Below are 12,190 nucleotides of genomic sequence, written 5' to 3'. Positions count from 1 at the left end.
GGGTTGAACTAGATGGACTTATAGTCTTCCTTCCACCTTAAAAACTATGTTACTATGTTACATTTGAAGGCGCCTTCTCCCAACAGCAATTTTAAGCTCTCTCCACAGGTGTTCAATAGGATTTAGATTCAGACTCATTGCTGGCCATTTGTGTCCTTTTCTTTATAGGCTTCATTCGGTTTTCGGTAAACAGTAGAATGATGCGCTTTACTAAAAAGCTTTATCTTGACCTCATCTGTTCATAAGACGCTTTCCAATAAACATTTTAGTTTACCACTTACATTTTGGCAAACTGCAGTCTATCTTTTTTATGTCCCTGTGTCAGCAGTAGGGTCCTCCTGAGTCTCCTGCCATAGCGTTTAATTTCATTCAAATGTCGACAGATCATTGGCGCTGACACTGATGTATGCTAAGCTTGCAGGACAGCTTGAATTTTTTGGAACTTGATTGGGGCTGCCTATCCACCATCCGGTCTACCCTGTGTTGCAACCTTTTATCAATTTTTCTCTGCCCTCCATGTCTAGGGAGATTAGCTACAGTGTCATGGGCTGTAAACCTCTTGATTATGTTGCACACCGTGGATAAAGGAACATCAAGATATCTGGAGATGGACTTGTAACATTGAGATTGTTGATATATTTAACAACTTTGGTTCGCAAGTCTTCAGATAGTTTCTTCTCTTTCTGTTCTATATGCTCAGTTTGGCATACACAGACACACAATGCAAAGATTGAGTCAACTTCTCCCATTTTTATCTAGTTTCAGGTGTGATTTTTATATTGCCTACACCTGTTACTTGCCATAGGTGAGTTCGAATGAGCATCATATGCAAAGTTGTTTACCCACAGATTTGTAAAAGAGACAACGATTTTGTCTGGGCCAATTGGAAATTTGTGTGAAACATGTCCAATATGCCTTTTTTTCCTAAATTTTCTTGTGTTGTTACAATACACACAAAGGAAATAAACATGTGTATAACAAAACATGTGTATTTGCAATAATAAAGAAACACACCTCCTATCTCAGACGCACTTTCAAGTGAACATTAATAAGGGTTACTACTGATCACTTGCTATATGTGCTCCTACACATGGGTGTATTATGATTCAGTACAATCAAGGGCATCATAATGTATCTTTCAATGTCTCTGAGCTATTGTAGAGGCAAAAAGGTTTATCTACTTCTCACATAGTTAAGAATAACATAAAAACAATATATCAATACAAAATTTATTCATTTAAAATTTTCTACATGAATTAAAATTTTGGCTAAACATATCATTGCATCAACAGTTTATTTTAATTTATCTTACATTTATAGCCCTGTAAAATAATAATGTCACTAAGAATAGAGAGCAGGGTAAGTGACAAAGTACAGGTCTCCAAATCTGTGTCACTGGCCACCAATAAAATTGCAAATCAATATTCATTAATATTTTTATAATTTTTGATAAAAATGAATCAAACATTTCTTGACCAGTCTTTATTCACTCACTTTTTTTGGGCTTGTAAAACATGCCATTAATTTAGAATGTTTTCCATAGTGTTATTAATCATACATTTTGGAAGGGTCTCTTATTTTGTTACACATGTAACATGCATTTTTCCAGGCATTTTTCATATCCTATGCAGAAGCCTATAGGTAAAATGCAATACTTAGATCATGCTAAGTTTTGAAAAAAAAAAAGGCACGCGTAAAAAATAAATTCCTCAAAATGCCTTATCCAAATCAAATTGTTCGTAATGTGTTTATTAATATATTACTTCAATTTCGGGACTCGGAGTAGGTGGTGCAATAGTGAGGCTATAACTGTTATAGCAGATCTGAAGAACTAAACACTCTGTAATTAAATTGAGGTGATATGTGTTGATATTCATTTCAACATTCACATTAATGTATGTGGCGCTCCCCACTGCTGTTCATGTACCTGAAGAAGGTCTGAGCTAAAGAGGTTGTGCGGCTTTAGGCTTCGATCACTCTGCGAGCTGTGAGGATTCTGCGATGCCGGAGGCAGGCGCGTGTGATTTGCATGCATACGGTCACGTGCCAACTAGACGTGCGTGGCCTCGTTCAATGCATGTCTAGTCCCAATATGTCTGGAAGTATGCATATCACATAATTGCAGTCAAATCCCTGTGCCAGCACAAAAGAATCTGCACAGTGCGCAGTGTGAGGATTCACAAGTCTGCAGTGACACAGAGTGACTGCAGACTTGTACCCTAAGGCTGGACAACCCCTTTAGTGTCCGAAACAACATGCGTATCGGATTACAAATAAGTATCACTATCCTCAATTTAACTGCCTAGTTCTTCAGATCTAATATTTCACTACAATCTTTAATTAAAAAAATCTGGTGACATAAAAAATGCAAAAAAAATACAAAGAAAAACACTGCATGTAAAGATGGTGGAAGCCGATTATCCAACTGAAGAGCAGAGGCTATCTGAAATGAAATTACTCTGTAATTTTACAAATTAGTTAAATATGCAAAAGTTCCGACTGTGATGAAGACTGTACAGCACTTCATACAGCTGGAGGTTGATGGAAACCTTACGTTCTGCCAAACAATTAGCAGCCAAGCAATCGCAATGAATACATATTAATATGTGGATAAACTGGTAGGCGCTCGAGTCATTATTAATACTAAGTGGATGAAAAGAGTAGAATTAACGGAAGAGGTGGAACTAGTTTTCTAGTTCTTGAGATCATTGTTGTGCCATTCACATCACATGCAGATTATTCTTTAACGGTTTTTGAGGTGTAAAAGTGACCGTTAAGAAAAAGTGTAGACGAATACAACGAGACTAACACATTCCATAAACACAAGGAACTGCACTGATATCACCAAGGCCATTGTAGGTTAATTACAAGGCCTGGCTCTGGAAGGTGGCTTTATTTTATTGTGCTGATACAAATTATGTATTTCTATATATAGGTGATTGTAAGAAAAGGAAACAAAATACAATTATGTTCACCACAAAAGAGCCCTCTGCTGCCTGACCAAATGGGAAAACATCTCACAGCAATGTTCTACCTGATCTTCTAGCAAAGACAAGACTATAATAAATGCAATAACAATAAGGTTTGACTATTGGAATAAAAGTTAACCTGGTGATGCTGACGGTTTCCATGAACAATGTGCTTATGCATTAAAAATAAAATGACAACTATGATGCATAGTTCCAATAACCAATAATGTTATCTTCTAGACGTCTATAAGAATTAGTTTTTAGCAACTGTTACCCTGTAAGAAGAAATGGAAGAGTGAGAAAAAAACAACAGCACAGATAGCCAAAGATATTATGGCGACCCAAGAATGAGGGTCTATCTGCCTGAGGTTTAATATTTAGCTACAAGTGGTTCCATTTCATATCTCATCTTTAAAGTCAATATTGGAATCCATACAAATTAGGACATAGAACATAGACTGGAAGTTTAGCTGAGATCCACTAAATTTAAGGTAGCAATTAGGAATCAAAGCACAGACCATTGAATCTAAGGTCATTTGTTATCTAGTGAAAAAGAAGAACTAAGCAAGAACAGTATTATGCTGCTATTAATCTTGTTCACAAAATAGTTAAAAAAGGTTATCTGGGTTATCACAGAAAAGGTCATTATATCCCCACTTCCCAGTGAAAACAAGAAAGGGAGTGCGATTCCATGACTTCACATTAATGCTTACAATGTGGTAAACCTTGATCACTGCAATTAAAGTTGTTTTGCTGGGCAAGTGGTTAATGTTCATAGTAAATCCCGGAAACCATGGCATGGAACCACATTAATATTGTATTTCCATAAAAGTGGGTGCTGTGCCATCACATGATAGAACATCGGTTGCGACGTAATGCCCCTTGAAAGCGTATTGCAGCATGTACATGCTTGCATCTAGCACAGCCAACACTCTTAAGTAGTTCACTGAAAAGTAGCAGTATGTGCCAGTTATACTTTGCAGAGCATTCAATGTAGCCACATTTCCAGGTCTTTTTCACTAGGTGGGACACGTTCCAACGTGGGATAACACGGCCTCTTTGTAAGTCCCTCTTATTCCCAACTATGATAATTGGAGTTTCCGATGTGCCAATTACTCTGGAAAAAAAATGAACATATTAAAAAGTGTACAATTTTGTGTCAGGTTTATTCATTTATATAGGTGAATAAACAGCAGAGGGATTCGGGTGACATTTTAGAATATGTTGCCAGGTACAAGGAATAACACCATTTTTGGTTATTATCTGAGTTGTATTTTGCATATTTTACCTAATTCCCCTCTGCATACTTAGTCACAAGAAAGCCACAGAAGCTTTCTTTGTGTACTTTGCTTCTTTCTCCCCTTAAGTTTTGCCATCTACACTCTACATGGACTATTCTTCTAGGTGGCAGTTGTAATCTGATCTCTCATTAAACACAGACTGTGTGTGTATTTAAGGGGTGGCAGCACTGCTAAGTGTAGCTCTGTCACATTACAAACCCTCTATCAGCTTTCCTCTTTTCATAACATGGTCAGCTCTGGTGTACTGCCTTGCCCCCACACTGTCTGCCCAGAGCTGAGAGATCAAAGTGTCAGTATTCCACTTATGTCTGTTGTGCTTAATTTGTACGAACATGGTCAGCTCTGGTGTACTGCCTTGCCCCCACACTGTCTGCCCAGAGCAGAGAGATCAAAGTGTCAGTATTCCACTTATGTCTGTTGTGCTTAATTTGTACTTGATCTGCAGTGAGTGAAATGAGGCAGGTTACTCCTTTATGAAAGATAATGACTTCTCCGGTCTCAATGCAATGTGCCAAGTTGCCTGAGGATAGACACAAGTTTGATTACGGACCTCTCCATATAGTTTATGTGGATGGGCAGTACAACAGAGGTGACCATACTAAAAAAGGAGAACTAATAAAGGGGTTTATAATGTAATCCAACTAAACTCAGATGCACTACCTCCCACTCCCTACACTGACTCATGCAGGAGGTTAATATCACAGAAGATGGCGTGCACACAGCTGGAGGAAGAGGTGCCGGTGGATGGGAGTAGCAAACTCCGGGATCATATTGTAGATAAATTGTTTCACCGCACACTCAAGAGTTTTCATGCAAATAATCTTTAATGATTGTTCAACACAAGTGCAAGTGGCGGACAAAGTGAAGGCATATACAAAAAAGTGACTAATGTTTTGACCCACTCAGGTTTGAGCTCAGACATGCTCACTGGAAGAGCGGGAGTACCCTGACAACCACCCTTACCAAGGAACTTGCTATATACCTGTCGCTACTGTGATCTCCATGTGGTATTTGGACCTCTTTTCCTTTGAATTTGATCAAGGCCAAAGCGGGTTGAAATGTTAGAGTCACTTTTTGGTATATGCCTTCACTTTGTCCGCCACTTGCACTTGTGTTGAACAATCATTAAAGACTATTTGCATGAAAACTCTCGAGTGTACGATTATGCAGGAGGTTAGGGCAGGAGATCAGAACTGGATGATTATATTTCACACAGTGAGAAATCTGATCTAAGTTATGGTGGACATGCTCTTTTTTCTCTTGTATGTGGATGCCTGCTTATGATTGGCAGAGCTAGTTCTTTGCACACATAGCCTTTTGGCCTTTTAACGGTTTAAATTAGAGTGTTTTTTGTCCTCTTTTGTCATTAATAATAAAGTATTTTTATATAGTGATCCCTATGCAATTGCATTCATCTTTCATGTTTATGGTATTTTGCTATGTGCTAGGCTGATTCTGACTTATTTGGTAGTGCCCTCATCTACATACTTTTCTCTCTGATTGGCAGAGCTGGCAGCACTGTGAGAGGAGAATTACTAGAAGAGTTTGTAATGAGACTGAACTCTGCAGGACAGCCCACCACACTGCTGGAGATGAAAACTGAAAGCTGCTAATCACTCAGGTCTGCTGCGCTCCAGCACATGTATTCATGCTCTGCAGTGAGGAGAGCAGACTGTTTCATTATGTTTTTTATTCCCCAGTGTGTTACTGCTTGATTATGATTGGTTAACTTAAAGGGAACCTGTCACCTGGATTTGGCGGGACCGTTTTTCGGTCATATGGGTGGGGTTTTCACACTATGTCCCGGAAGTATTTTGCGGTGTTCCGGGACACAGTGCGCCGGCGCATGCGCACTAATGCTTTTCAGCTTTGCCCACAGTTGGGCAAAGCATACTGCGCGTGCGCAAGGCAAGATTGTCTTGTGCAGGCGTGTACTACGGAGGACAGAGAATGAACTTCAATCCAATATTGCGGCCAGCATGCAACCAGCGGGTAACGAAAGGGTGAATCAAACACCCGAAAACCCCGCCCATATGACTGAAAACTGGTCCCGCCAAATTCAGGTGACAGGTTCCCTTTAAAGGGAATGATGTGCACTCTGTAAACTAAAGGTAGGCGGGTGCATGCTGGACAGATAGTCCCAATCTTCATGAAAAACAGCCGAACTCCAATATTATGAATTTTTATGCCGAAAGGATACCTTTATTCATGCGTACAGACATCACCAGGTGCTTTATGACGTAAAACAGGTTGCGGACAATAAGGTTAATGTTTCAACCGAGGACGGTCTTTGTCAAAACCTCACTTATGTTAGGGGTGCATAGAGGAAAAAAGGAGTCAGTCCAGAAAAGGCGGTGCCTGTGGAAGCTGTGTCTGTACCGTAGGTGATGCAGCCTGCATCACCAGGTCAAAAGGCACCTGGTGATGTCTGTACGCATGAATAAAGTTATACTTTTGGCATAAAAATTCATACTATTGGAGTGCGGCTGTTTTTCGTGATGATTATGATTGGTTAGCATCAAAAAGAGTAAGAAGTACATGCCTCAAAGTGAAATCTCTCTGGTAATGCCCACTTGGACTTAAAAAAATTATCTGTCTAGGTGTCAAATAATTTCATCACTAATATCCACAAAGGAGAGGTGAAAAAACACTAATAAAAAAAACAAGCATTTTATTATGCTCTGCAGCCCCTTTTTGCATTTTGTGTCCAATTGCATATGAAAAATGTGATGTAAGTTTTTCTTTAAAGGTAGATTTGAGCAGTTTTTGAGAGTGAATAATCAGTGCAGACAACAGGGTGGGAGAGAATGACTAAAAATCAGAGTAAAATAATAGTTATAATACAGTATAAAAGGAACAGAACCAACCTATTTTCTAGGCTAAAAGCATCCTGTTTTCAGCTGATCACACATTAAATAAAAGGTGACCGAAACAGTTGATTTTGGCAGATTTCGTCAATTATCAAAAATATATGGGGCTCTCCTGATAGGGTTTTAAAATAATTTCACTTTTTTCTACTAGGAGATGGGATGCTGCCAGAAAAGAGAGCTTATTCTCCTCAGCCAAATAATATAAACACAATGGCACTATTAATCAAGACTGGCGTTGTTCATGCTGCTCTTGATGAGAGGGTGTGCTGGAGTCAGACACTCCTGTCCTGATCCAAGAAGATGTACGCCTTGTGGGAATGCTATTCACTTGGGTGCATGTTGAGGTAACACAGGAACTGCTTCCATTTAAATATCCAGGCTGGTTTATTGGTACTTCATAAACCATGCCACAAGCAAAGGAAAATAATTGGTCTTTCGGTGCAGGCAAAACACAGTTAACAGTTTCAGCAATTTCACTTTAGAGACAGTGCAGGACACATAGGCTGAGCCGCATCCAGCATACTAGCTCAGTCTGGAGACATAGCACAGGAGGTCTTCACCTCCACAAACAGGCCATGAGTCAAACAAACAAGACTCCATTTTATCATATGAACCACACAAAGAGGTAGGGTAGCGGGTCGCCCATCTCTCAGCTGCCCGTAAACCTGACCCAGATACACAAAACAAGCCTCTTAGTATTATGTGCACTAGAGCATTACTCCAGGTTTACATCACAGAGGACAACGACGTCTGTGATTCATACCTCCCTTCAAATATGTGTCTGGTAGCCACCTTACAGCCTCCTCATGAATCAGGAGCGTCGGACGAGTGGCATGCAACTCTGTGTAAGTCTCACCACAAATCTTACATTAGCCCCTGTTAGAGTAAGATTTGTGGAAAAGCGAATGCCGCCTCTCATCATGAATTTGACGAGCGGCAGTCACCATGTCTTCATCCCACCCAAGCTCCGCCCATTTTGGTGGAGTTGGGAGACACTGGTGTGAAGACACTGGATGTTGCAGAATTCTGGCGAGAAAGCTTTGATGAATCAGGCACAATATGTTTGGTATATGGTATAACAGGTGTGGTTCATGAATATAATATATTAAAGAACTAAGCTATAGTCGATATCTTAGTCAGCAGTATTACAATGATACCAATAACAAAGGGTAGAAAGGCCCCCATGTATTCTATGTGATATTCTTCTAAGCTAATGTCAATTGTGACTGGTGGTCGCTATTCAACTCTTCAGTATTAGTACGAACATATCTTTATTAGAGATGAGCAGTGTTCGAGTCGAACTGTTAGCCAATTTCAAATTTGAGCTGTTTTGGGCGGTGTTCGAGTCGTTCAATGAACTCGAACAATTTGCTTAAAATTCGGCTATTCGAGTTTCTGTTCGTTCACCAAAAGCCTAACTTGATTTGCACATTAAAACTGTTTATCATTGATCATTGTTAATAGACTGTTTCAGTGTATAGTGGGCGGGGGATAGATCTGTGCTGAAATAATGCCGATCTCCATTTTTTTTTTCTTTCCTGCACTTACAGTGGGGCGGTGCAGTCTCTCAGCCTATCAGCAGTGCACACACACACAGCAATGTGCATGTGATGCACACAAGCAAGGGCATGTGTCATTGGCTGTGTATGTCACATGTCCTTGCCCTATAAGAACCAGCCATTTGCCCCATCGCCACCATTTCCTCACTGCTGCAGCTTAGTGTTAGACGGCACCGCTGCTGCTGTGGGCACTATAAAGACTAAGAGTGGCTTTTTGGAGCGAATTTTCAAAGAGATAGTTTTAGGGAGTCGGGAGGAGTCGGGACTAGTTGTAATATCAGCCCTTTTCAGGGTAGGTTACAGCAGTTCATAGCACTGTTTGCCAGGCAGGTCTGTGCCAGTGCTGTGCAAGTGTTTGTCACAGCATTTGGTGTAATCTAGCTCAGCCAATCCTTTTGGGCTAGTAGCATTGTCTGATAGTCATCTGAGTAGTCCGCCTGTGAAGCTAGCTACACCGCCTGTGTATCTAAATTTTTACTGCATCTAATCCAGTTAATATTTTTGGGCCTAGGAGCAGTGTCTGCACGTCAGCAGAGTAGCCCGCCTGTGAAACTAACTATACCGCCTGTGTATCTCAATTTTTACTGCATCTAATCCAGTTATTAGTTTTGGGCCTAGTACCACAGTTTGGCCACTCAGTTCTGCTCGGTTTTCATCCATCGGTTGTTGTGCCAACAACTACAGATACAGAGTTGCCAATTAGTTAAGCACTAAAATGAGTGGCAAAAAGGCCTGCTGCTGGTGGAAAGGGGAATAGGCGTGTTGGAAAGGGAAAAAAAGGTTGTGTCCGTGGGGTAGGTGGTAAAGCAACAGTAACATCTGCAGAAGAAAGACCATCTTCCAGCCAAAGTAAGATGTCTACTTCTTTTCGTGGACAATCGGATATGATCCCTTTCTTATGAACATCGCTACAAGCATCGCCAAAAATTCCAGATGAGGCACAAAAACAGCAGGTGCTTGAACGGATATCAAGTGCTCGTTCAAGTGGGCTCTCCTCCATGTCAACTTCAACATCACGACTACTCCAGTCCTCATTGTCACCCCAATCGCACTTGCTTCCTCACAGCTCTCAAGTCTCCAGCCGCCCGTCTGAGCATGGTGTAACACACATGGTTGAGTCTGTAGAGCTGTTTACGCATACTATAGCCTGGGAATCAGAGGTCTGCTCCAGAGCTTCTGTGAATCCAGACGAGGAAATGATCTGCACTGATGCCCAGAATCTTTGTGAGTTGGATCCAGGCCCAGATGAAGAAGCTTCTGAGCATAATGTAGACCCTCGTTCTTAAAATGTAACTCCTGTTGGTGGAGACAATGAGGAAGATGATGATGAGACTGAGATACCTGATTGGAACGAAAACTTGAGTTTTCAGGCAGGGCAAGAAGAGGTTGGTTTTGAGGACGATGGGTGTGAGAACACACAGGATGATGTTGACGAGGTTGCAGACTCCACTTACTGTCAACCCCCAGTCTGCCAGTCCATGAGGTCAGCAGAGAAGATGGAGGAGAATGCTAGTGACGAGTCTGACGACGAGGTAACGTTGCGCCTTCCTGGACAGAGACGGAGTACTGGAAGCACGTCAACAACTGCATCCTCAACCCCAACTGTGCCTCAGATGTTATGACCTGGTGGTCAGGACAATAATGGACCTGGTGGTTAAGAGCACACGGAATGACCTGATAGTTACTGATAATAAAGGACGAGCTCTGGGACGTGGGAACTCTGCTGACCGCAATCCCTAATCCTATCACACACACTAGAAATAGCCGTGGATTGCTCCTAACGCTCCCTATGCAACTCGGCACAGCCTAAGGAATTAGCTAGCCCTGAAGATAGAAAAATAAAGCCTACCTTGCCTCAGAGAAATTCCCCAAAGGAAAAGGCAGCCCCCCACATATAATGACTGTGAGTAAAGATGAAAATACAAACACAGTGATGAAATAGATTTAGCAAAGTGAGGCCCGACTTACTGAACAGACTGAGGATAGGAAAGGTTGCTTTGCGGTCAGCACAAAAACCTACAAAAAGACCACGCAGAGGGTGCAAAAAGACCCTCCGCACCGACTCACGGTGCGGAGGCGCTCCCTCTGTGTCCCAGAGCTTCCAGCAAGCAAGACAACAATAAAAATAGCAAGCTGGACAGAAAAATAGCAAACCAAAGAAAAACAAGCAGGAACTTAGCTTCTGCTGGGAAGACAGGTCACAAGAACGATCCAGTAGTGAACTAGACCAATACTGGAACATTGACAGGTGGCATGGAGCAAAGATCTAAGTGGAGTTAAATAGAGCAGCCAGCTAACGAATTAACCTCGTCACCTGTGGAAGGAAACTCAGAAACACCCACCAGAGGAAGTCCATGGACAGAACCAGCCGAAGTACCATTCATGACCACAGGAGGGAGCCCGACAACAGAATTCACAACAGTACCCCCCCCCCTTGAGGAGGGGTCACCGAACCCTCACCAGAGCCCCCAGGCCGACCAGGATGAGCCAAATGAAAGGCACGAACCAGATCGGCAGCATGAACATCAGAGGCAAAAACCCAGGAATTATCTTCCTGACCACAACCCTTCCACTTGACCAGGTACTGGAGTTTCCGTCTCGAAATACGAGAATCCAAAATCTTCTCCACCACATACTCCAACTCCCCCTCAACCAACACCAGGGCAGGAGGATCAACGGATGGAACCACAGGCGCCACGTATCTCCGCAATAACGACCTATGGAACACATTATGGATGGCAAAAGAAGCAGGAAGGGCCAAACGAAATGACACAGGATTGATAACCTCAGAAATCTTATACAGACCAATGAAATGAGGCTTAAACTTAGGAGAGGAAACCTTCATAGGAACATAACGAGACGACAACCAAACCAAATCCCCAACACGAAGTCGGGGACCCACACAGCGCCGGCGGTTAGCGAAACGTTGAGCCTTCTCCTGGGACAATGTCAAATTGTCCACCACATGAGTCCAAATCTGCTGCAACCTATCCACCACAGTATCTACACCAGGACAGTCCGAAGACTCAACCTGCCCTGAAGAGAAACGAGGATGGAAACCAGAATTGCAGAAAAACGGTGAAACCAAAGTAGCCGAGCTGGCCCGATTATTAAGGGCGAACTCAGCCAACGGCAAAAAGGACACCCAATCATCCTGATCAGCAGAAACAAAGCATATCAGATATGTCTCCAAAGTCTGATTAGTTCGTTCGGTTTGGCCATTTGTCTGAGGATGGAAAGCCGAGGAAAAAGACAAATCAATGCCCATCCTAGCACAAAAGGATCGCCAAAACCTCGAAACAAACTGGGAACCTCTGTCAGAAACGATGTTCTCCGGGATACCATGTAAACGAACCACATGCTGGAAAAATAATGGCACCAAATCAGAGGAGGAAGGCAATTTAGACAAAGGTACCAAATGGACCATCTTAGAAAAGCGATCACAAACCACCCAAATGACTGACATCTTTTGAGAGACGGGGAGATCCGAA

The 12,190-nt window shown here is 42.0% G+C and overlaps 1 protein-coding gene across 1 annotated transcript in view; it reads right to left on the bottom strand.

The window, feature by feature from the left end:
* Positions 1-1,215: 1,215 nt before the first annotated feature.
* Positions 1,216-12,190, bottom strand: part of RASL10B (RAS like family 10 member B) — a 230,769-nt gene continuing 219,794 nt past the window's right edge. Inside the window, exon 5 of the mRNA XM_069757266.1 lies at positions 1,216-4,086. Coding sequence (XP_069613367.1) covers positions 3,816-4,086 — 271 coding nt within the window. The 3' untranslated portion in view covers positions 1,216-3,815. The remainder of the gene's footprint in view (positions 4,087-12,190) is intronic.

Source organism: Ranitomeya imitator, chromosome 3 (assembly GCF_032444005.1).
Source record: "Ranitomeya imitator isolate aRanImi1 chromosome 3, aRanImi1.pri, whole genome shotgun sequence".
Lineage (NCBI taxonomy): Eukaryota > Metazoa > Chordata > Amphibia > Anura > Dendrobatidae > Ranitomeya > Ranitomeya imitator.
The sequence above is the reverse complement of the archived record's forward strand: the minus strand, read 5'-3'. Positions and strand labels throughout refer to the sequence as shown.